Raw genomic sequence first — 26,502 nt, 5'->3', positions numbered from 1 at the left:
CAAGCATTTTCTGTTAAGCTTTAAACTAAGAACTCTGAGATTTCAGGTCTGAAAGCATTTACCTTAAGCTTTGGTGGTTAAATTTTGGTAGTAGTTAAAAACTCAGTTGGGGCCCCCTCGGTTAACAATTACTCAGATCATTTTAGACCCTCTAAGGTGAGACTAAGAGGAAGGAAGAGAGTTTTCCCAAGTTACATGCTGGGAAACAAGGAGAAAACATGAAAGTGATTCTTTTTAGCTCTACTTTTTAAGATCTGAGATTCTGCTTTTACTGACTAATGAAAGGAAAAGCCAAGCTGAATAACAGGAAAGGATGTATTACGAAATAGACATATAAAATTTAATCCCTTTGGTTTAAAATACATCTTCAATTATACAATTAAGACAAAATCAATTTCATAAAACAAAATACAAAATATTGTTATATGACCCGTGTCCCATAACATCTTATCTTAGAAAGCCAGCAATTAAGTTCACATACTTCATTAGAATATTTTAATGGAAGAATGTAACTATCAATCCTATGTATACAAATAGCCTATTCTACTTCCCTGAACCTAAAGATACCTGCGATTTTTATTTCCGTTACAAAATTACACTCTTTAGTATTTTTATATATTTAAACACGTATAAAAATGTTCCCCATAGTAATACAGTCTCATAAACTCATGAATGCTTTTTAGAACTGTTAGCATACAAGACAATCAAAGCCTGGAGGTTCTGAAACGTGATAAAACAGAAGTCACTTCCTGTAGCGCAGAGATCTGGAAGTACTCCGTCCCGAGTTGCATCTCCTGGTTCACGGTGACGACAGTATGTGCCATGATCACCGTGTTTACGCCCGCGGTCGGGGACGCCTGACTGATGCTAGCAGACACAGCAGACGTGAGCTGCGGTAGTGCTTTTTCCTTTACTTCATTTGTTAAACAGTGCAGATTTCCAAATAACAACCTTCTCAAGAGCGTGCAGCATCTCTGTCATCTGAGGTTTTGCTATGCTACAGAATGGTGGCTGTGTTTGGGAAAACCCAGAGAAAGCTTGTGAGTGGGATTCACTAAGCACAGCATGCTACCTGCTGGGTGTACGTGGTCTGAAATAACTTATCCTCTCAAGAAAGTCCTTAGGGTAGACCTCATCGCGTCTCTTCACTGTATGTACAGACACCACACATATATATTATCTATTTATATAAGACAGGTATGTACACATTTACAGACACAGGCCTTCAAGACGTATTGCACTTACACACACGCAGCTTTAGCCTGACGGAGGCGCACTGTCACCGTTCGCGTTCTTCATAAAAGAGGCAGTTGATATGTTCAAGACAGTCGCAAAGGAAGATTTCGGTAACCTGCCCTGTTGGAGTAAACACGTACTGGGGAATGAGAGGCCGAGGAGAGAGGGCGCCCCTGTCTGGTGGGGGCACCGTGCCCATGACCTGAGGCGGTCAGAGTCACACCGAGTCTGACCTGCACCGTGCTGAAGAGACAGTTCCATAAATAATGTAGCAGATATCCTAAAGGTTCCCAGGTAACCTAGCAAATCTTGGAACAAAGTTTCCACTTTTAATCCTAAGTATTTATAGCAGAAAATTCAAATATGCTTTCTGGGGTCATCTGAAAAACGTCAATGCAATACATTCAATGCTATCTCCAAGCCAAAAGCAGCGCCACCTCCAACTTCCACTGACATCCACCCACATTTGGAAGGTGGCCGACTGGCAAACCTGTGGCCTGCCAACCCCAAAGGCCCAGGTGACAGCTTCGCTGAGCTTGCTGGGAGTCGTGGGCGGGGCGTCCTCAGATCTCAGTGAGGGTGAGCTTGAACGATCCCCCGGACTCTTCCATCTGCAGCTGGAAGGTGTCTTCGTTGGAGTAATGCTTCACGATATTGTCATCCATGTTCACCAGGATCCTGGAAAAGGGAGACGAGACAGGCCTGCTCACTCCTGCCCACTCTGCAGTCACACCCAAACTCCACAGCTAGCGCTGCCAGTTGCTAGCTGTGCCACGTGAGGCGAACTAGTTACACTCCCTATGCCTCACTTTCCTCATCTGTGAAATGGGTATAATAGTAGGGTCAATCTTACACGGTTGTTGTAGGGATGAAATGAGGAGCTTGGGTAAAGCACTTCACATGCAGGGTGTACGATAAAGAAAACACGGTAGCTGAGTTATTATTTCAGTGTGCAGTAATCATTCAATAAACAGTACTTATTACAGTGAACAAAGTACGTCTACAGAAGCAGCACATGGTCCAGCTACAGAAGGCACATCAGTCAAGTCAACCTACGCGATGGAAGCCACAGCTCCCTGACGACTATTTTCCCCAGTGAGTTACCCTCAAAGTTTAGCCAATCTACTATCAAGGCCAACCCTTCCCACTAGGCCCATCAGGGACATTCCACGTGCTTTAGAATTAAGCCGAAAAATGCTTACTCTGTACCCTGCTTACCCATGCCAAACAGTACTGACACTTAAGTACAGTTCTAAAAATATTAACTTCTGAACAAAGAAGCAACATTCCATGATTGAAAACATGACTCAGGGCAGGAGGGTGGAGGGAGATGGAGCAAAGGCTTTGATGTTGGTCAAAACAGAACCTGAAGCTTGGCCTTGGCACTAAGCTGACCTTGATCCTGGAAAAGCTTCCTAGGCTCTCTGGGGCTCGGCTGCCTCATCCAGAAACTGAGTAGTAACCCCTGTCTTAGAGTAATGGTAACATGAGAATTAAGTAACACACGTGTGCCTGGTCCAGCACCCGACTCATGATGGGGGCTCAATAAATGGGGCAGCGACTGTTGTCAGCCTTGGAAAATTTTATCATGCGCTCTGGAATTTGGAGCCACTGCACTGCTGCCAAGCATGGGAGAAGCAAAGGTTCTACTCGGAAAAAATCCACAAAGATGCCCTAGAAAAATAAATCAACTTTATGCGGATAATCTAGTATGAAAAACTGTATTTTTGACTGATATTTCTATAACTGGTTCTTGACTGGGCACAAATTCAGGTGGATGAAAGTAATTTTCTATGACACTGACATTACTCAGAGAGGCTGTTCTATGAAACTGACATCACTGAGAGGGGCTGTGCTATAACACTGACATCACTCAGAAGGGTTGTTCTATGACACTGACACCACTCAGAGGGGTTGTTCTATAACACTGACATCACTCAGAGGGTTTGTTCTATGACACTGACATCACTCAGAGAGGTTGTTCTAAAACACTGACATCACTCAGATGGCCTGCTCTATGACAGTGACATCACTCAGAGGGGCTGTGCTATAACACTGACATCACTCAGAGGGGTTGTTCTATGACACTGACATCACTCAGAGGGGCTGTGCTATAACACTGACATCACTGAGAGGGGCTGTGCTATAACACTGACATCACTCAGAGGGGTTGTTCTATGACACTGACATCACTCAGAGGGGCTGCTCTATGACGCTGACACCACTCAGAGCGGTTGTTCTATGACACTGACATAACTCAGAGGGGTTGTTCTATGACACTGACATCACTCAGAGGGGTTGCTCTATGACACTGACATCACTCAGAGGGGCTGTGCTATAACACTGACATCACTCAGAGGGGTTGTTCTATGACACTGACATCACTCAGAGGGGTTGTGCTATGACACTGACATCACTGAGAGGGGCTGCTCTATGACACTGACATCACTGAGAGGGGCTGTGCTATAACACTGACATCACTGAGAGGGGCTGCTCTATGACACTGACATCACTCAGAGGGGTTGTGCTATAACACTGACATCACTCAGAGGGGCTGTGCTATAACACTGACATCACTGAGAGGGGCTGCTCTATGACACTGACATCACTCAGAGGGGCTGTGCTATAACACTGACGTCACTCAGAGGGGCTGCTCTATGACACTGACATCACTCAGAGGCTCTAAGGCTGCCAGTCAGCACTCACCCTTTTTTACACTTCTTGAAGATTTTCCCAATCTTTTCTTGGGGAACATCATATTTGTCAGAGATCTAAAAGAACAAAACAAAAATAATATTACAAAGTTGTGTGTTCATGACTTGACAAAACAAATACATTCATACAGTGGTATAGACACTTAGCTTTCTGTTTCTCACATCTGCACACACAAAGACGAGGGCCTATCTGTCCTGGGGAGCGGGGGCTACCCGCCTTTGGAGAGAGCTGGAATCAGGGGTCTGTTGCTTCCCAAAGTCACAGGTGTCACAACTCTATTATATGGCCATGGTGTTTTGAAATTAATACCTTACAGAGCAGTGTTAGGTTTACAGAGAAAGTACAGAGCTGCTCTCTCCACCCAAAATCCAAGTGCTGCACTTGTCCTGTCTGAGGAGCGAACGCTGCTGCAGCAAGAAAACTAAAGTCCTCCATCCACCTCTCTGAGCTGAGCGCTCCATGCATGTTGACATCCATGTGGGCCCCTCTCCAAACTGCAGGCTCCATGCGTGTTGACGTCCACATGGGCCCCTCTCTGAGCTGGGAGCTCCATGCATGTTGACATCCATGTGGGCCCCTCTCCGAACTGCAGGCTCCATGCGTGTTGACATCCACGTGGGCCCCTCTCTGAGCTGGGAGCTCCACGCATGTTGACATCCATGTGTGTTCCTCTCTGAGCTGTGTGCTTCAAGCGTGCTGACGTCCACATGGGCCCCTCTCTGAACTGGAAGCTCCATGCATGTTGACATTCACGTTGGCCCCTCTCTGAGCTGTGTGCTCCAAGTGCTGATGTCCACGTGGGCCCCTCTCTGAGCTGGGAGCCCCATGCGTGTTGACATCCATGTGGGCCCCTCTCTGAGCTGGGAGCTCCATGCGTGTTGACATCCACGTGGGCCCCTCTCTGAACTGGGAGCTCCATGCGTGTTGACATCCACGTCGGCCCCTCTCCGAACTGCAGGCTCCATGCATGTTGACATCCATGTGGGCCCCTCTCCGAACTGCAGGCTCCATGCGTGTTGACGTCCACGTGGACCCCTCTCTGAGCTGGGAGCTCCACGCATGTTGACATCCATGTGTGTTCCTCTCTGAGCTGTGTGCTTCAAGTGTGCTGACATCCACATGGGCCCCTCTCTGAACTGGAAGCTCCATGCATGTTGACATCCACATGGGCCCCTCTCTGAACTGGAAGCTCCATGCATGTTGACATTCACGTTGGCCCCTCTCTGAGCTGTGTGCTCCAAGTGCTGATGTCCACGTGGGCCCCTCTCTGAGCTGGGAGCCCCATGCGTGTTGACATCCATGTGGGCCCCTCGCTGAGCTGTGTGCTCCATGCATGTTGACGTCCACGTGGGCCCCTCTCCGAGCTGCAGGCTCCATGCATGTTGACATCCACGTGGGTCCCTCTCTGAGCTGTACACTCCAAGTGTGCTGATGTCCACATGGGTCCCTCTCTGAGCTGTGAGCTCCAAGCATGCTGACGTCCACATGGGCCCCTCTCCGAGCTGCAGGCTCCATGAGTGTTGACAAGCATCCTGTCTAGGCACTTTACTTAACGCACAAAGGCCTCACTCTGGAGTGAGACACGCCTAAACGGCGTCGGTTCTGACTCAGTTTCCACTGGCAGGTGACTGTTCTAACCCTCGGCCTCCTCTCAACAGGAAAGAGAGACCCTCACCTCACATACCCCACGATTGTCGTGGGATTAAGGCATGTCCAGCACAAAGCAGGAGTTCATTTCAGATACAGACTCACCGGAAGGAAGGAACTGTTTGATTCCCCAGCTCAGAAGGCACATCCTCGCCAGGGGCGGAGCCTCTCCGGAGGGCAGTGGTCTCTGGCTGAGGCGTGGCCGCGGGCCCCACTCCCGGCCCCCCCCCCCTCCTGACCAGGGGCGTGGGGTCCACACGGTGCAGTGAGCTCTGGAGGTTTCCTCTCAGGCATGGAGCGGTCTGCACAGGGAGGGGACAGCTACTCCAAGGACCAGGGGCTGATTCAATCTAGGTCAGACACTGTTACCTGAGGAACTATCCAGACCGCTCCCACCCAGGGGTCACTGCCCTGCCCACCCTCGATCTGAAGAGCACGGCTCTGCGCGGCCCTGAAATCGGGGCCTCAGAAGACCGGCCTGCAGATCACTTTCAATCTAACAAAGATATACTGTACACATCGAACCACATCCCAGCTGCCAGCATACACGTTCACCTCTTTTCTGTACCACTGGATGCTCACTGTGTTTATGAAACCCCCAGCCCAGGAGATGGGAGGCTGGGATGAACTCTTTAAGCGCTGTGAATGAATTATATTTGGCATAGTGAGTCCCAGTCTTTTCCACACTCTCCTCTCTCTCCATCATCAAGAAGTGAGGAAGGGCTGTCAGGAGACAAGGAAGCCGGAGGAACAGGGAGAAGTCACAGGAAGCTGAATGACCCAGAGCAGAGGGCGACAGGTGGCACTGGGCGCTGCTGGCTGAGGTGCAGGGGAGGAGCCGCGGTGACACCCGGTTCCCAGAGACTGAGCGACAGCACCCCCTGGCTGCCATCCCCTGCACTGCCTTAGTTCTCCCCGTAGCATCCAACAGTTCAATTCAGTTCAGTCGCTCAGTCGTGTCTGACTCTTTGTGATTCCCATGGATTGCGGCACACCAGGCTTCCCTATCCATCACCAACTCCCGAAACTTACTCAAACTCATGCCCGTCGAGTTGGTGATGCCATCCAATCATCTCATCCTCTGTCGTCCCCTTCTCCTCCTGCCTTCAATCTTTCCCAGCTTCAGGGTCTTTTCAAATGAGTCTGTTCTTTGCATAAGGTAGCCAAAGTATTGGAATTTCAGCTTCTGCACCAGCCCTTCCAAAGAATATTCAGGACTGATTTCCTGCAGGATGGACTGGTTGGATCTCCTTGCAGTCCAAGGGACTCTCAAGAGTCTTCTCCAACATCACAGTTCAAAAGCATCAATTCTTTGACACTCACCTTTCTTTATAGTCCAACTCTCACATCCATACATGATCGCTGGAAAAACCATAGCCTTGACTAGATGGAGCTTTGTTGGCAAAGTAATGTCTCTGCTTTTCAATATGCTGTCTAGGTTAGTCATAACTTTTCTTCCAAGGAGCAAGCATCTTTTAATTTCACGGCTGCCGTCACCACAGTGATTTTGGAGCCTCAAAAAATAAAGTCTCTCACTGTTTCCACTGTTTCCCTATCTATTTGCCATGAAATGATGGGACCAGATGCCATGATCGTAGTTTTCTGAATGTTGAGCTTTAAGCCAACTTTTTCACTCTCGTCTTTCACTTTCATCAAGAGTCTCTTTAGTTCTTCTTCGCTTTCCGCCACGAGGGTGGTGTCATTTGCATACCTGAGGTGACTGATATTTCTCCCCGCACCCATCAGTGCTACCTGGCAAATTACATGGTGGCCTCTGCCGATTTCACTGTAGCCATCTTCCTAACCAGAACGTAAACTCCATTCAGCACTGGGTCACGTACTCCTGTATCTCCAGTGCCAAGAACAGTGCCTGGCACAAAGTAGGCCCTTCACAAACGTTTGTCAAATGAATTCTACATTCAGCAGTAGTCAGGGGAAACCTGCTTCCAGCCGAGTTATGGACTCACTTTGAGCTCAAAGATTACAATGATTTATAGGGGCCTGTGGTGGATACATATCAAGACACAGTGCTGATCCCTCGAATTTCACTCTGGGGCAAAGCCAAAACAGGGATCAGCCTGGCACCCTTCTCGTGTCTCTATGATGTCCCCAAGGGCAGGCTGGGGTCAGTGTGCTCTTGGGCCATTTGCTGAGATGCTGCGGCAAAAGGATCTCCGAGCCATTGAAGTTGTATGGGCCCCTTCTCAAGCTAGACATGCAGGTGATCAGAAGTGTGCAGCTAGTGACTTCACTTTAAATCACCTGGCTGTGGTCACCTCTGGTCACAATTCTGCCTTTTCACAATTTGGCTTCAGGTAAGATCTTGACACGAATTCAGTCATTCCCCAAGATCAGGAGTTCCAAAAAAAAAAAAAAGGAGTTCCAAAGGCCGATGAAGGAGCCACTGTTTCATGTGTCAAGTTTTTAAGATTTTGATAGAAATAATTTTTTGTTGGCTTCTAAGTAGTCTGTTAAGTGGCAATCTCTTTTTAACCAAGCACAGGAAAGTTAAACCATTCCAAGGGTCGTTACAAATCCACTCAGTTCAGTGGACTAGACGCTGGTGGGTGATTACTACCTACCAATGGGTGCGCTGGGCACAGTGGTGTGAGGTAGGCACAGCCCTGCAACTGCTGAAGACTAAGTTCTGGGGCGGGGGGAGGCAGGGGTGGGTCAGGGTGAAACGTGGCACGTGCCTCGGCCACAGACAAGGTGCTGGGACTCAGGAAAGGCTCCAGCACCACCAAGGAACCCGGACGGGCTGGTAAAATTTGTTCTGATCGAATTCTGTGCAAGTAAGAGGATTACGAAGTTCCTACTACTTACAGCTTCCATCAGGCCTTTCAAGGATGGAGTCTTGAGCATCAGGGCATCGAAGACTTCTTCTGACTCCTTCCGCACGTAGAGCAGCACTGATCCCCAGAGGGGAAGAAGGAGGGAAAAGTGTAATTCATTGATAGGAGCAAAACAAGAAAACGGATTGTGGGTATTGGGAAAAATAAAAAGAGAGGTCCACATTAAGGACGGCAAACATGAACCAATATAAACTCTGTCTCAAGGAACACAGCTTTCAGCTTCTTTTTAACTCTGCTGGAAGTCCCAGCTCAAGCCAGGAGGAGCTGCTCTGATGGAGGAACACTCAAGGGAAGTCAACACTGATGAGGTCTGTTTGAGGAATTCATGCTTTGGCTGGATTCAGAGCTCACTTCCCACTGAAAACTCCCACTACGAAACGTAAACCAACGCACCTCTCTTTGGTTCTTCTACCCGGGTCAGCTTAGCAGGAGGCGGGATCACAAAGTCGTCTTCCGAGCTGTACGGCCCCCTCTTCAAGCTGGACCTGCAGGTGATCCAAGGTGGGCAATTAGTGACTTCACTTTCAATCACTTGCAGAAACAAAAGGAGTTTCCAGGTGTTACCACTGGATTTTACATTTAAAACGCCCTTCGTTTTAAAATGGGCCAGGCCTATTTTGTGGATGAAAATCTGGGGCTCAAGGGAAGAAGCTGACTGAGCCGGGCTCGTGTGACTGAATGGCAGAGGGGGCCACACACTCAGAAGCCTGCAGGACACCCTGCTGCTCTCACATGGCTCCAGCTGCCCTCTCGGGAAGGGGGTTTCTCTTCAGGAAAAAAAAAACTTATGAAGGAGGTGGGATGTGAGATGCGTGTGAAGGTGGTAACAGAGGAGAGAGCACGTCAAAAGAGGGAGGGTGTGTGAGCGGGAAAACGCTCAGCCACACTGGCTGAGACAGAGAGTCCCGAGGAAGATGAATTGAATCCAGAAAACCTCACTCAGCTCTCGGGAGGCTTAAGACTTTTATGTTGCAGTGATCAGGGTGTGGCAGAGACTGGAGCGGACACCAGGATCCACGAGCAGAAGACAAATGGGAAGACTCTGGAGACAACCACAGCACCAAACCCCAGAGGATCGGAAAAAATACAGCAGTGTCAGCGGAAATACAAAGGGAGGGGAAATATTTCCAGTTGCATATGAAGAAAGAAGGGCTTCCCTGATAGCTCAGTTGGTAAAGAATCCGCCTGCAATGCAGGAGACCCTGGTTCAATTCCTGGGTTGGGAAGATCCCCTGGAGCAGGGATAGGCTACCCACTCCAGTATTCTTGGGCTTCCCTGGTGGCTCAGCTGGTAAAGAATCCACCCTCAGTGCGGGAGACCTGGGTTCAATCCCTGGGTTGGGAAGATCCCCTGGAGAAGGGAAAGGCTACCCACTCCAGTATTCTGGTTTGGAGAACTGCATGAACTACAGTCCATGGGGTCACAAAGAGTCGGACACAATGAGTGACTTTCATGAAGAAAGAAGTGAGAGACCGGTGGGACTGGCTATCAAAGGCACAAGTCACAGTGAGCTCACTGTTGTGAGGTTCAGTGAGTGAGCAAGAAAATAATGAAAAAAAAGAACAAACCCAAAAAACTGAAAATGAAGTAAGTGCGAGCTTCTGAGCCGAACCATCACTTTAAGAATAGCAGCTGGACCTTAACATGCTGTCTCAGCTTCCAGCACAGAACAGGTCTCCAATGAAAGCACTTGCAGGACTCAGGTCTGAGAACACGAGTTAGAGAGGCTGCGGAAAGCCTGCCTTCCGCGAGGCCCGTGGCCCATTTGGGTGGGTGTGGGGAGCCAGGATGGCTCACAGAAGGTGACCAGACCCTCGCCTGGTGGAGTGCTGGGCGGGAGGGCTGCCGGCGAGGCTGAGAAGGGTACCCCTGGGAGCAGGGGGCATTGACACCATCACAGCAACCAGCACACCCAGGGGCCTCCTCCGGCTTTCCAAAGCTCGATCTCCACAAGGAATCTGGGTTTCTTAGAGCAGAGGCTGATTTCGGGGCCGGAGTAGGGCAGAAAAACAAGTGCCTGGTAGACGCCGTGCCTGAAGGTGAGGAAGTGCTGGAGCAGTGAGAGCGGAAGGGTTGAGCCGGAGAGATCCAGGAGCAAGTGAGAGGGACCCCGCTGGCTCTGGGACCACGGGAGCGGAGTAAATGACAATGACGAATCACAGTGTATTAAATACAATGGGAAACCACAAGCCCATGCTGATATAATGCAAATGAGAAATTAAAAGCTTGACAAGGAGTGAGATGTTTACAAAGCACCTCCCCTCAAAACACCTACAAGAGGAGAAAGAGTTTCACTACACAGCAGAGAAGCCTGGCAGAGCCTGCCTGAATCAAGTGACCAGAGCGAACATCACCAGCAGGGGTGCCCTGAAAACACGTGTCCCCGACAAGACACGCTGAGAGCAGGGCCTCGTCTGTGCCAGTCCTGCCCAGATGCATCATCCACCCCAAGAGGAAACCATGGACAGATCCAGACAGAGGGATAGCCTACAAAACGGCGGGAGTGTGACCTGCAGAAGCATTAGCTCAGGAAAGCCAAGGAGAGGCGGAGGCTGTTCCCAGTGGAAGGAGATTCAGGAGCCAGGACAGCAAAAGACCCTGTGTGAGACTGAAAGGGACCCTTTTATGCCATAAAGTATGTTTTTGGAACAATTAGCAAAGCCTGGACTGGCTGGTACCATGCTAAGGCCTTGATGTCAACATTCTGACTGTGTTATGCAGGGGAACATCCTAATTTGTGGAAACATACAAACCTAGACAGAGTATTAAAAAGCAGAGACATCATTTTTGCCTACAAAGGTCTGCCTAGTCAAAGCTATGGATTTTCTAGTCATGTATGGATATGAGAGTTGGACTATAAGGAAAGCTGAGCACCAAAGAATTGATGCTTTTTGAACTGTGGTGTTGGAGAAGACTCTTGAGAGTCCCTTGGACTGCAAGGAGATCAAACCAGTCTATCCTAAAGGAAATCAGTCCTGAATGTTCATTGAAAGGACTGATGCTGAAGCTGAAGCTCCAACACTTTGGCCACCGGATTCAAAGAACTGACTCACTGGAAAAGACCCTGATGCTGGGAAAAGATTGAAGGCAGGAGGAGAAGGGGACGACAGAGGATGAGATGGTTGGATGGCATCACTGACTCAATGAACATGAGTTTGAGCAAGCTCCGGGAGTTGGTGATGGACAGGGAGGCCTGGCGAGCTGCAGTCCATGGGGTCGCAAAGAGTCGGACACGACTGAGCAACTAACAACCACCACCACCAAGGACTCAGGGGCGCTGGGTCACTGCCAGCAACTTACTCGCCAGTGGCTCAGGAAAAAGTGAGTTCTTTGTACTGTAATTATTCTAGAGGTTTGAGAATGTTTCAAAATAAAAAGTTTAGTAAAACAAAACATAAACCTTACCCTTCACCCTCCAATTCTTCTGAGGCAATGGGAAGGACCTAAGACCAAGGGAAAAAAAAAGATTGTTTTTCAAGCATATGCTAAAATATTTCAGACCTTAAACAAATTATTCCTAAAACGAAAGTAATTTGGAATGTAAATCTCACACAAAATCCGTTAGCCTTATTCAATGACCAGATTCTTAAAGATGTCTTGAACTCCTCCAGTTCAGGAGCTGGCAAACTGCAGCCCATGAACCGAGTCTGGCCTGACGCCCATTTATGTATATACAGTATTTACTGGTGCACGGCCGCGCCCATTCCTGGCGCAGTGCTTAAGGTGATTTTGGCCCCGCAACAGCAGACACAAGTCACAACAGAGAGCCTTCAACCCCAAAAAGCCTAAAATGTTTATTCTTGGGCCCTTTACAGCACAAGATTACTGAACCCCGCTCACCCGAGACTCATGAGAAACTGAATACCCTGGCAGTGCCCTTCCTGAAGAACTCTGCAAAAACATCTGTCTGTCGGAATCTGTGTACAAAGCTCCTGGCATACGTCTCTGGGGCATCTACCTGAACTCAGGTGGAGGGCATGCTCCACTCCGCCCGAGTCCAACCTCCACTGAGCTTCTGCTCCAAGTAGAGTGTGCCTGCAGCTTTGATAAATTTCAGATTAGTGGCCGAGACACGACCAACCATGTGCCAGTGACGGTCCCCTAACTGAAACTGCGAGGAGAGTGCTCAGACATCCTTCATCCTATTAAGGCTCCCACTCCTGGTATTCCTCTGGCTTTTCCCTCCTGTCCAGACCCATGGAAGTGAAATTCACAAGATCACAGACTCAACTCCACATGTTATCATTCCAGTGTCTTTTAAAGAGCGAAGACACCAACAGATAACATCCATACAGAATTAAGTCGGCAGGTCTGGGGCTGCGGATCCACAGCAATGATGCTTACACACACCTAACCGTGAGAACGTCACGTCGCCCAAACCAGACACTCCAAAGAGCTGATCCCTAACCCTGAGCAGACCTCACCAAGCTCTGGCTTCTGTTTGCCAAAGACTCTCCTTCTGGGGCCTGTCGCCTCCTAGCAGCCACCCTGGGATCTGGGTTACCTACGTGAGCACCCCGCTGAAGGCTGGCAAAGTGCACATCGGGGATGAAGAGGACAGGCTGCGTGTCGAGATCAATGAAGGGCTTGAAAACCGTGATGTCCATGCGCTTGTGAGAGGGAAGAAGCGGCACTTTGACGTCGGAAACTGAAAAAAAAACCAAAATAACACGAGGACACCACAGTCAGCAGCTTCCATTCCCAGACTGCAGGCAGGCTACAGAGCATCTTCCTTAAGAGACTTAAATTATAGCAGAACAGCAGATACAGGTCACGCTGCCTGAAGTGCGAGAAATTACACTTAATGTGTTTGTATTTGCACTAAAATCAATCGCACATCTTACCAAAGGCGGGAGAGAAAAAGCCACGTTTAAACACAAAGACACACACACACAGAGAAAGATCCAGAACAGAGACAAAGTATGTGATTGTTTCTGCCTGAAAGGCTAAAACTTAACGATTGTATAAACATAATTTACAGGTAGTTTCACCCTGGCTCTCCTCATTAGGTAATCTGTTCTGACAGCAGTGTACTCTTGACCTCAGAACAGGCACCTCAACTCCAGACCTTCATCTTCAGAACCGAACCCCAGGGAGGCGGAGAGACAACGTGACTGTCTAATTCTTTATTTACTGAATTACAGACTCCACCGTCCCCCAGCCCCCGGCCCTGAGGTGCTTAGTGAGGTGCTTAGTGATGAGCTTTCTGAGCCGCTGAGCGGCTCTCTGAAGGGACATCTCCTGAGCAGCACTGTGAGGCCAGCAGCAGAGCCCGGATGGGAATGCTCAGGCCACATCTGCTGGGCGGCAACCATGCAGAGAGCAGGTGCAGCCGTCTGAGCTCCAGCTGCGCAGAGCATATGCCCCAGCTCCAGGTGTGCAGAGTGCGTGCTCTTTTCCTTCTTTTTAGCTGAGAGCTACGGGATTCTGTGAATATGAATGCTGGCCATATTAACAAGGAAAAAGAAAAAAAAAAAGCTTTCCCGGTACAACGTCCAAACAGAAGCCCTATAGATTCTGCAAATGTTAAGAATATCTGACAGAAGAACACCATGCTATTTCAAATTAAGACAACCTGAATTCCAAAGGGTGTTACTATTACTCTTAAAAATCTAGGCCAGTTCCAATCTCATCATCAGCTATTCGGGTGGAATGTGTGTTATTTGTCAGGAACGGGAGCCAGCAACCTGAACCAGAACTAAGGGCCAAATCGTCTGAACTCTGGAAAAACTCAGGACTCCTTCCTGGAGCTTCCTGAGCATGACTTAGTTCAGGCCCTCGTCGGTCTTTGCTTCCTAGTTAGAAGGAAGCAAGGCTATCACTTCACAGCAGTAAGAAGAAAATACCCACTACGCTAGCTTCTGTTTACAAACTTGAGTTACTGTTGGAACGAAAAGGTCTAAAACACTTGGCAGAAACACTTCTACTTACAGGCGTTCAACTGGGAGCTGGGGTCAGTGCACTTGCCTTTTCTTTTGCTTTGTTTTCGTTCTTCATCTCTGATCTTCCGTTCGGCTCCCTGGGTGGAGAGAAGACAAGACGTGGCTCTGTTTACTGACCCTCTTAAAATGCTTAGCTCTTATCCTGACCTTCAGTGGGAAAATACCTCCTCTTTGGAGATGAACTGCACTGCTTATTATACTTCTGGAGCTTATTACGGTAGTTTCCTCTAAAAAAGCCCTTTCTTAAAACTATTTTTAAACTAGAAAAAAAATCACAGGAAAACCCTTGTTTAAAAAACTGAGAGCGCAGAATTCCCTTCAACAATGGATGAGGCCAGGTCAAATGGAAGCCAAGAAAATCAGCTAATGTACTGCACACTGGCTTCAAAGACACAAGTGACTTTTCTTGCCGTCTAATAACAAGAAAATGAGAGAAAAAAATACAAGCTGGTCCCACTTTGAGTATACCGTCCTGTACGGCCAATGTGGTTACTGAAAACTGTGATTCTGTCCAAAGTCTTGGTATTGACTAAGTGATAGATCCAACCAACTATGACTCATAAGAGCAAATATTTGGCTAGAAATCTGCAGTCACTTAAAAGAAAAACTTTACTCCCAGGCCTACAAAGAGGATATACACACAGAACTACACAAAGAACAGCAGGGCTGCACGACTGGACCCACAAGTACATCAGGAACCAACGCAACCTGAAATTGAGCAAGCAAGCAAAATGGAAACAAAATTATTCGTTAGCTATTTTGCTTGACCTACTTGCATTTATTTCTAGATGGTACAGATTTGTTTACAAAATTATTCACATTCCCTGGTAGCTCCACGGTAAAGAATCTGCCTGCAATGCAGGAGATCTGGGTTCGATTGCTGGGTTGGGAAGATCCCCTGGAGAAGGTAGTGGCAATCCACTCTAGTGATTTTTGCCTGGAGAATCCCACGGACAGAGGAGCCAAGCAAGTGACAATCTATGGGGTTGCAGAGTCAGACACAACTGAGTGAATAGCACGTTTTTTTTGGTTAAAGAACTGGTTATTTATTCTTCGGTAAATACATTCCCTGATAGCAAACAGTGGCAATAAAAATCATCCAGTTGATTCGGCACGATTATACAATAAAACATTTTAAAATATGGAATGAAAAACCACCTTCTACATTTATCGATACATCACTAATGTATCAACACACACAAACTTTCCCACCACCACTGCTAGCTGATGCAAACACTACGTCCCTGCTGGAGAAGAAGAGGCGAAGGTCACCAGGCTCCTTGCTGTTACCATCTGGGGTTGGTCTGTGTCTTGCTCAGTTCCCTCTGAGAGTCTAAAAATAACTCCATATCAAAGTCTTTGCAACCCCACGGACGGTAGCCTGCCAGGCTTCCCTGTCTGTGGGATTTCCCAGGCAAGAATACTGGAGTGGGTTGCCATTTCCTTCTCCAGGGGGATCTTCCCGACCCAGAGGTTGAACCTGCATCTCCTGCATTAGCAGGAGGGTTCTTTACCACTGGGCCACCAGGGAAGCCCCCAGACCCGCCTAGCAGACCTGGAAGATCCAACAGAAGACCTGGAATTTGCAACTGTTTCCAAGGAGGTTTACCAGATCTCAGGACAAGGCTCAGGAAGACTCACGGCTGACAGGCACACCCGACAGCCAGCAACGTCAAGGTCACAGCCTTTGGTGTCCTGTAAGATGCCAGGAGCCAGGAAACCCCGAGTGAGGAGGAGGATGAAACCACCGCAACAACCCAGAACTGACACGGGAATCCATGGCTAGGCTACTGAAGCCACGGTCCATGTGCTCAAAGAGCCTGTGGGAAAAACTGAACGTGGTGAGCAGAGTCTTGGAAGACATAAAATAGATCCAAACTGATCTTCCAGAGACGAAAACTACATAGGCGGGACTGTAGCAGTGTGGCCAAGGCACAGGGAAAGATGTGAGCACATGTGAAAAAAAATTTTTAATTAAATGGATAAAACTTTAACCTCTCCCCAGAATTTTTAGAAAAAGGACATGGACATAATGATCATTTTTCTTTTGGCTCTAAGAAGAATGTGGCATGAAGGAAGAAAATCCGAGTCAGGGTCAGAGACCTCTGCTCCAGAGCAGATGTGACTTACCCCCGGTTAAGATGCAGCATGTGAGAAAGTGGGGGGCAGGCGGGGGGAAACGGAGGAGGAATGAGCCCCCTAAGAGACGCCCACATCTGATGCCCAGAGCCTGGGCCTCCATCGCTTCCACAGCAAGAGGAGGAGGCTGGGCTGACTGCAAGACCGGGAGAGTCACAAGTGTCCACATGGAGGAGCCAGAGGAGGAGGGGGCAGGATGGCTCGCAAGGTGGCGGGGCCATGAGCCAAGGACTGCAGGCAGCCCTAGACAGCGGAAAGGCAGGGGAATGGGTTCTCCACGAGAGACTGAAGATGGAATCAGGCTTCTGGCACCTTGACTTTTGCCTAGTAAGACTTGGGTCAGACTCCCTGACCTACAGAACTGGAAGAAGACAGACACGTGTCGTTTCAAGCCACTAATTTTGTGGTCATTTGTCAACAGCAACAACAGAAGACTAATACAACTGATAACAGCATGACGAGGCAAATGGCAGGTACTCAACATCACTGGACCTGCCCTCTGGACCTAGAAGGTCTCAGGCTCACCCCCTGGAGCCGACACAGTGCTCCGTGCACCCAAAGCACAAGTCAGGACACCAGGCCTCTGATGGCAAATTCACTTCTGGGTTCTTAGCACTTTCTAAAAAAATCTTCATAACACAGAGGTTCAAACAGGATGAAAAGAGGAGATTTGCAAGAAAAAAAATGCAACCCGGTATTTCTGAGTGGGAAAAGTCAGAGTCATCTTCACTCTTAGTTCAGTGGACAGTTCTGCCCCATTCTGGAGGACACCACTGTCTCCAATCCCCAGGGCACCAGGGCCTGCCAGCTTCTTTCTGAATTTAATCCAGCTGAGCACTGCACCCGGCAAAAGTGCCCATTTCTTCTCCAGAAAACAAGGCGTCACAGCAGAGAAAAGGAATGACACTGACATCATGAGGGCCCGTGCTCTCGCTTCCCACCCACCTGCTGCTGTCAGCAAGAATCTGAAGCTCATCTTCCCCTTCCTTAGTGAGCTGCTGGACAACCTGCTGAACAGCCTGGAGGGAGGTGTGCCAGTGACGGCGCAGACTGGGAGTCCGCGGACACAGAGCTCAGAAAGAGCTCCCACTCCAGGCCACTGCCCACAGGTCCCTGCGAGCTGAGGGCACACCCAGGACTGGGCGCACTGTCCCTGCGTCCCACCCTATCAGGCACGCCCGAAAGAACGTGCTTATCGACCCTTCTGGTTTTTCAGTCAAAAGGATAGTAGTTTTCTCCCCTGTGTAATGTGGTTTTGCATGGCTAAAACATGAACTGCTAATTTAAGATCAGCTATATTATGTGATCAGCAATATCTGCTTCAGTTCTGTTAGTTGCTCAGTAGTGTCCGACTCTTTGCAATCCCATGGATTGCAGCACGCCAGGCTTCCCTATCCATCACTAACTCCCTGAGCTTGCTCAAACTCATGTCCATTGAGTCGGCGATGATATCCAACCATCTCATCTTCTGTTGTCTCCTTCTCCTCCTGCCTTCAATCTTTCCCAGCTTCAGGGTCTTTTCCAATGAGTCAGTTCTTCCCATCAGGTGGCCAAAGTACTGGAGTTTCAGCATCAGCATCAGTCCTTCCAATGAATATTCAGCACTGATTTCCTTTAGGATGGACTGATTGGATCTCCTTGCAATCCAGGGACTCTCAAGAGTCTTCTCCAACACCACAGTTCAAAAGCATCACCACTTCTCTAACACCACAGTTCAAAGTACATCCTTACTGGACTTAAGTATAAGAAAGGCCCTGGTCTTTTCCTATGAGGAAGGGTGGATTCTAAGTGTCCACATCCAGTCGATGGCCTTACCTTGTCACAGAAGACCTTTATCTGGCAGTATGCCCGATGCACAGGCTTGTTGCTGCGGTTGTTATAGCTGTAGGTATCAATCTGGATGTTCAGAGGCAACCCCTTCACACCCTTCTGAGAAGAGAAGTCTGTGCTCAAGCAGTTCACAGAGATGAAAACCTGCAAACGGAAGAAAAAGATCCTGTAAGCAACAGGCACCGAGAGTAACCCATTGCACAGCTGGTAAAAATACTAACACCATGGAAATGATTCAGATTATGTTTGAAACGAGAGCTTGTCTTCTCATTTAAAACAAGATTTTTTTTTAAGAGGTAATAAGGGGTTAATTTAAAACCACTTTTGGCCATAGGAATGACAGCTCTGACCCCTGTCAATTCTCCTCCCAGAACACTTATTTAATAATCGGAAGGTGGATGAGGCTGGTTGTCTTTCTTGATGTCATCTTTAAAAGTTCCAAGGGGCACAGGTGCTCTTTGCAGCTTTTTGAGAGCCTGCTGCAAACTCTTTGGGGATTCTGCCTGCATTTGTGTCTATACCGTCTCCTAGGATAACCTGTAAAACCTATGTTCCACCATCCTGGAGTTTATGAACTCAGTGAGTCACATGGTTGAAGTGGCACTGAAGGCTGTCACTTAGAGAGACTCAGGTTAATCCTGTACACAAGCATGAACATGCTCAGGGCGCACCGCCCGCCCCCGGCCCCCGTACCTGTGAGTCTGGATTCTAACCTCCCCATACCCGGTCCACTGGTGTTTGAGCTCCCAGTCAATGCTTTTATTTTAGAATTTATTTCTGATGCATAAGCACCACATGGTGGGTATTACTGGAACTACAGTTTGTTAAACAGCCTGGCACATTTCGAAGGCCCCAGACCCTTATTCTAGATTCTGGCCAGTCCATGAGGTGACAACCCAGCAGCCCTAACAACTAAACACAGACCTACCACAGTGGTGCACTATTAGTGAGTAAGCCAAAGTCGCTCAGTCGTGTCCGACTCTTTGCAACCCCATGGGCCATATAGTCCCTGGAATTCTCCAGGCCAGAATACTGGAGTGGGTAGCCTTTCCCTTCTCCAGGGGATCTTCCCAACCTAGGAATCGAACGGGGGTATCCCACATTGGAGGCAGATTCTTGACCAACTGAGCTATCAGGGAAGCCCCAAACTAGATAGTAAATACTCAGTAGGCTAGGTCCATTTTCTCCATTTGGCACCTTTTAAAATAGAAACCTTTTATTTTATGCTGGGTCTAGCTGATTAACAATGTTGTGAGTTGCAGGTGGACAGTGAAGGGACTGAGCCACACATATGCATGTGTCCACTCTCCCTCAAGCCCCTTCCCATCCGGTCTGCCACAGAACATCAAGCAGAGTTCCAAGAGCTGTTGGCACTTTTCTTAATACTTGGCACAGTTTCTGATCTAGTACTGCCTTACCTTGCCTATCTTTTTTCTTTCCGTTTACCTAATCTTCAGCATATGAGCAAATGGCTCTAAGATTTTAAATACATACATCTAGATACACAGGCAAAAGTAGCACATGTGAATTTCAGATCTACACAAACTCAAGGCTTTGACTTTATACCTTTTCATGTGTTTTTTTTTTAAAAAACATTTCATATACATTCTATAAGTCCAACTTAAAAAGTTAGTCTATGGAATAGATGAAAGAAGGACAAACAGAATCGCAGACAGAAAGACAACACTTCATGCAAACAACAGAGCACATACAGTAACCGAACGGTCACATTTTTTATTTTACAACTTGGTAGAAAATCTAAGCTTTTCTCTTATCACTCTAGGCCGCAAGGCTCAATTCCTAACTCAAAAACAGCTGCCTGGGAAAACTGCACTTTACCCTCCACAATTCCAGGAAGTCTTTGCTCCAAAGTGATATTCCCTTTACAAGAGGATTTCACGGTAATCCAACCTAAAACCTAACCTCCCCTGGCTTCCCAGCATCAAGTTTCTATTCAGAGCAGAAGTAAGCAGGCGCCAAATCCCAGGGTCAGTATAAACACGGAGCCTTTAGAGAGACACCACTCTCCCTGCCGTTCACGACCACTTGCGATAACTTTCTTGCATACACTCTTCTCTTTTAACACCAACTCTTTCCAAATCTGACAGTTTTCTACATGGGATCAGAGACAGTGGACAGCATCCCTAACTCAGCATTAAAAAATGCCACCTTGTCTCGACAGACACGCAGACATACCAGTAAAAGGTGAACCGCATGTGCAGTGTCTGGTCCAGGAACACAAAGTTCAGAGTCAGTGGGCTAAAGGCCCGCAGGAGAAAGACAAGGGCGGCTCGGGAACACGCCGGACAGTCACAGGGACAGCCAGCACTGAGGGGGACACACTGGCCCTGAGGGGGACACACCAGCCCTGAGGGGGACATGCATGCCGTGTCTAAGCCTCAACCAAAGGCTGACAAGGGGGCAAGAGGCCGCATGTGCGTCCTAGCAAGCAGTAATGTGGTCAACAGGAAAGGCTTTGGTCTGAAAATCAAAGCATCCAGTTTCGGTCCCAGCTCCGTCACTAACTGTGCTGTGACGTGGGCCAGGGTCCACTGGTCAAGCGCAGGGTTGTTGAGACCACCCCAGGTGACTTGTAACTGCAGTGCCAGGTTGGTATTTACACTGAAAGACGATGAACCCTACATTCCTACTCTGCAAGTCTAGTAACAACAGTTTTGTGTAGTATGTTGATCAATCAACTTTTACGTATCATACTCTTAAAAGAGCACCATGTAAGGCTGCCACTTAAAGCAATCATACTAACTACTTGTATAAAATTCAGAATCTTGTGCAACAGTGGTTCTCAAAGTGTGGCCAGAATATCAGCCTGCCTGGAAGTGTGAGCGCTGATCACCCTGACTCGCCTGGAAGTCCGGGCCGTCAGCCTGTACCGGAGACCGTGCAGCCGCCCCTGCTGCTCCTGCTCCTACCGGCCCGGGGTGGGTTCTGGGCTTGAGGACAGTTTCAGGGCCTCTCTGGTCATTCTTGTGATTGGCCAAGTCAAAACCACTGCTGTCAAGTAATTACTGTTTACAAACTTACACACTTTGAGCCATAAAAGAGCTCCTTTGGATCCCAAACTCTGAGGTTAGTAAAACAAGTTGCAATGTATGATTTCCTTTCTTTAAGAAGTTCAGATGTGCTTACATGTGTTTATATGCATCCCATCAGGCATTTTTATATTAAAAAAATTTTTTTACAGAGATACAGTCCTATCAAATAATAATATTCATTTAATCAATGGAAAGATAATGATTAAAGCATCTGCTCAACCTTACTATTCAAGAAGGTCATGCAAATCCTCAAGAATTCCTAGTTTAGAAGACAACAGACCAGAGAAGAGTGTCTGTCAGACTGTACTTCTTAAGTTTATTCCTCGCGTGACGTTTGGTTTTCACAGGGGCTGATGGCGTGGGGATGAGCTGTGTGTCTGGATGGGGGTGTCAGGCTGACTGCTGGTCATCCCCAAGGAGGACAGAGACCAGCCTTTCTGCTCCTGGGGCTGGGACACAGCACACGCTCGGCACGCAGGTTTTTAACAAGAGAAAGAAAATGTAGAGAGAGGAGTGAATAAACACAACCGAGATGCATGAAGGAGTTCTCAAGTATTCTTCTAAACCAGGAGTGGGCTAACTTTTTCTACAGAGGGTCTAATAAGAGTTTCGCCTTCATGGGCCAAATGCAACCACCCAGCTCTGCAGTGATGGTGCGAAAGCCGCCACCACAAACAACACGTGAGCATAGAAGGGTGGTGGTATCTTGAAAAAACTACTCACATGAACAGCCCGCTGGATGGCCAGAGCCTGAGGGGCAGTCTCCAAGCCGCTGGGACGTAACTGACCTTCACATCGCCACGACGTGGGAACAGTGAGGAAGTGTCAGGCCCTTTTTGTGACTCAGCGTTTCCACTTTCCACACAAGTGGCCCCCTGAGAAGGCAGGCGCTGGGGACGTCTCACCAGTGTGACCTCTCCCGTGGACCCCCACCTCTATCAACGCAGCCCAGGCTCACAGAGGGGACTCCACCAAGTCCTGAAGGAGAAGCGCGGTGTCCGGGAATCTTTATTTAGGAAGGTGACAGACTTTTATCAGTGGCACCCATGACAGGGAGACGGCAAATGTACAACACAAGACCCAGCTCTGCCCCGGGTCCCAGGGCGGCAACAAGACGGGGGTGTTCTGTTCCTCACCCGCGTCAACCCAGGGGCTGGTTCTCTCTGGCGGCTTGGCCTTGACTTGCCCTTGGACAACAGGCCAAGTCACCCACGTCTGGATAAGAGAACTTTCAGACCATTCTCACTGTGTAGAGAAATACTTTCTATAATGAGATTACAGAAAAACTCCAATATCCGCTAAAGAAGGTGGGAAAGAGATAGAAAGATGAACTATTACACATCCAATCCCTCCTCTATAAAACACAAGTATGTGTGCATGCACACAGACACACACAGACACACACACACTTTAAAAAGTCTTCTATCTGGAATCTGAGAGTAGGCTGAATAATGCACAATCTTCCTTCTTCAGAATGACATAAAGATCTTTAAGAACTCAAATAATGACGCTTTCTCTATTTTCGTATTTCTTTACCACTGATTTGGAGGAAAAGTTAAATTTTATTCAAATAATTGGAACATAAATCTCAAAAGATGAGGAATCAATGTCCCCATCCAAAATCACTAGAGAAAAAAAAAACCCTAACCCTCCCCTCCATCACACACACACACACACAAAACCCTGCTAAACAGGTGGAAGATGCTTGGCAAGATTCCTCTTTCAATGTCCAGCCCATTTTTCTAAGACAGTTCCTCATTACTGGCTGAGAATTCAAGAACTTAGAACTTTTCAAAAAATCTAATTTTGTTTTCATGTACTTAGAATTTTTCAAAAGATTTAATCTTGTCCTCAAAACTCAGTTTGAAAATGAAAACAAGAGAATAAAGAATTGCATTATCGAAGAAGTAACTTGTATAGGTTTTTTTTCACTCCAAATGTTGACAAGCACAGAACCAACAAGCAACCAGACCCTGAGCTAGTTTATGATGACTTTCCCAGGAAGCATTACGGCAGCCACGCAAGACAGGTCTCCAGCCAGCTGCCATGCCCATGGCCACCCCTCACGGAAAGAAAGAGAGGAGGAAGACAGAGGGAACCAGTGTGCTCAGAAGCAGCTCACGTTCCAGCAGGTAGAGAGAACATGGCTAAGAACAGATTCTATAAATTCCCAACTTGCCTGCTCTTCAGGGGCTTCGTCATCTATACCACCAACCAAGACATAATTCCAGAAAACTTACTCTCTAGTCTAAAGGGAGTAGTCAGATGTGTGAGCTTAAACAAGTGAATTTCATTTGCAGGGAGAAGTTCTAGAAATATTGTTCATCTACCTAATTCACAGAAAGAAAGCACTAACAAAGTAATTAGAATTCATAACGTGAAAGTTACAAAAATTATAAGCAGTTTAGTCAAAAGCTGAGTGATGAGACCAATTAACTTAAATATATTATATTAGGTTAATTTTCATTAACAAAAAGGCTGTTTCTTATCAAAAATCTACCACAACAGTCATACTCACTCCCTATTCTTCACATACAAGGAAAGAAACTGAGAGCCAGATAATACAGTTTTAATTTTTTTCCCCACTGATTTAGGTGAAATTTTACACGTTATTGTATGACAATGACCTTGCTGCTACACTGTTGAAAATCATGTCCTCTGACTTTCATAGTATGGTTTTCTCAATGAAAGGAAAGAAAAATTTCAAAATGTGAACCTTTAGATTCACTGAGAACATTCTGAACCACCCTTATGACAGTTTGGATCAAGTTTTCTTAATTAAACTTTTTTTTTAAGGAATAAACTTTTCATTTTAAGGGCTCCAATTTTTACATTATGATAAAGTATCAAAGCAACGCTCATAAGTGAGAGGTGAGAGTTGAGGAGCCACGTGACATCACCTCGGTGACGGGGACAACTGAAGACCTTAGAGAAAGAGCCTGAAGGAACCGACCTGAGTTCCCAAGCCCTCCTATGCCAGCTCTAAAAAACAAAACACTATTCGAGTACCGTACCTCCTTCACAAGACTTTTTATACACACTTTGTGGGGGTCCTTAATTTTGTGGCTCAGCTGGTGAAGAAGCTGCCTGCAATACAGGAGACCTGGGTTCAATCCCTGGGTTGGGAAGATACCCTGGAGAAGGGAAAAGCTACCCACTCTAGTATTCTGGCCTGGAGAATTCCACGGACTGTATAGTCCATGGGGTCGAAAAGAGTCGGACACGATTGAGCGACTTTCACTCACCCAATTTATGATAACCTTTATTTCATTCTCTTCTGGCATCTCTCTTATGACTAAAGACCTAGTAACAACTGAAAGGACTTCTCTGAGATGCATTTCCCTAGCCACCCCCAGACAATCGCAGCTCCATTTTAGTATCTATCACGTGGTAGTTGAGTAGCCTCCCCAGACTCCTGTGGCCTTTTTCAGGCCAAGGGCCTCTGCACCCATCACTGAGGTCAGGGAAAGGAAAGAACAAGAGCACCGAACACGCCACCTCTACCGAATCCCTGGTCACTGCGTCACCCTGTGAGTGCTGCAAGCCAAGGGTCCCCTACTGCTCGACGATCTGAGATGGAGCTGATATAATCTCAATAGAGAGAATGTGCACAGTAAGTCTCATGTGCCTGAATCATCCCAAAACCGTCCTCCCCACCCTGTCCGTGGAAAACCTGTCTTCCGCAGAACCGGCCCCTGGTGCCAAAGAGGCCGGGGACCGCTGCTCTAAGCCCCTTGATGCAGGGATTATGTGTGATCCATTAAAAAAAATTTTTTTCCCGGTGTTTAGTATATTTTTTGCATTTCTCCTAACTGGTGCTGAATTAAAAACTGTTAATGAGAGACAGAAAAACCATAGGTAGATAAAAAATCCACCTATTAGCTCCAAATCTTAATTTAACAAGTTTCAAATCCTAACAAAACTTTAAATACACATAACAGTGTCCTGCCCCCAGAACAGACAAAAGCACACAACCAAAAAAAAAAAAAAGCTAATATAAATTTACATAAATTAACCCACCTTTCTTCCAACCCCTAGGAGAGGACTGTCTAAACAATAAAATGGCCACAAATCAGGAAATGAAAAGACAGAGCCTGCTTCCTTGACATTAGGCAACCACCAAACACCGGGATCACTATAGAACCTTAATCATTTATTCTTACTCAATGGCGTTCAATCACTCACCTCTGCCTATGTGATAGACTAAATTCCTCGGCAGTCAAAAGCTGCCTGTGATGCAACCCACCTGTCCAGCTGTGTTTCTTACCACCTGCAGCATGTTTCTCAAATGTGAATAACACATGCATCCTTTTTGAAAGAGGAAAAAAAAGTTCCTTGCCCCCTAAGAACATATCCAATCCTAGTCTGAGAAATTACTGCCCTATTCAAACAGCTGAATGCATAATGTTTGACCACATAGCACCCCCAGGAACTCACCTGGCCTGTGTCTGGCTCTAACTTAATACCTAAGCACAAACACTAGCGATGAAACCTCCTGGCAGCAGCTGGCCACCAGAGTATATCTGTGAATTTAAAAAGTCTTATCACTGAATTGAAAACGCAAAGAAACTCCAACCCTGATCTCCTTGGTCCATAGACCCCCAAGGGTTTGAGAGAGCTTGCTTACAGGGTGACGTCCAAGGTCTTCACTCGGGCAGGACGGGGCCTTCAGAGTCTGGACTCACCTCCTCACCCCACCCCTCACTCGTCTTGGGTGTCAGATTTGAGCTCTGTACTCACTCATATCACAGGCTCATTCTGGGCTCTGAACACTTGGCTCATTCTTAACTGTTCTTTAGGACTCACTCAGTTCAGTTCAGTTCAGTTCAGTCGCTCAGTCGTGTCCGACTCTTTGCGACCCCATGAATCACAGCACGCCAGGCCTCCCTGTCCATCACCAACTCCCGGAGTTCACTCAGACTCATGTCCATCGAGTCAGTGATGCCATCCAGCCATCTCATCCTCTGTCGTCCCCTTCTCCTCCTCGCCCCCAATCCCTCCCAGCATCAGAGTCTTTTCCAATGAGTCAACTCTTGGCATGAGGTGGCCAAAGTACTGGAGTTTCAGCTTTGGCATCATTCCTT

General features: G+C 47.5%; 1 protein-coding gene across 1 annotated transcript in view; it reads right to left on the bottom strand.

Moving 5' to 3' along the window:
- Positions 1 to 318: 318 nt before the first annotated feature.
- The window catches only part of GRHL1 (grainyhead-like 1 (Drosophila)), a gene marked incomplete at its 5' end in the record, with an annotated part of 47,495 nt that continues 21,311 nt past the window's right edge, over positions 319 to 26,502 (bottom strand). The window contains 8 exons of the mRNA XM_010852110.1: positions 319 to 1,914; positions 3,943 to 4,007; positions 8,425 to 8,510; positions 8,847 to 8,938; positions 11,860 to 11,897; positions 12,963 to 13,102; positions 14,386 to 14,473; positions 18,351 to 18,509. Coding sequence (XP_010850412.1) covers positions 1,800 to 1,914; positions 3,943 to 4,007; positions 8,425 to 8,510; positions 8,847 to 8,938; positions 11,860 to 11,897; positions 12,963 to 13,102; positions 14,386 to 14,473; positions 18,351 to 18,509 — 783 coding nt within the window. The remainder of the gene's footprint in view (positions 1,915 to 3,942; positions 4,008 to 8,424; positions 8,511 to 8,846; positions 8,939 to 11,859; positions 11,898 to 12,962; positions 13,103 to 14,385; positions 14,474 to 18,350; positions 18,510 to 26,502) is intronic.

Source organism: Bison bison, unplaced genomic scaffold (assembly GCF_000754665.1).
Source record: "Bison bison bison isolate TAMUID 2011002044 unplaced genomic scaffold, Bison_UMD1.0 scf7180017864307, whole genome shotgun sequence".
NCBI classification, from domain to species: domain Eukaryota; kingdom Metazoa; phylum Chordata; class Mammalia; order Artiodactyla; family Bovidae; genus Bison; species Bison bison.
The sequence above is the reverse complement of the archived record's forward strand: the minus strand, read 5'-3'. Positions and strand labels throughout refer to the sequence as shown.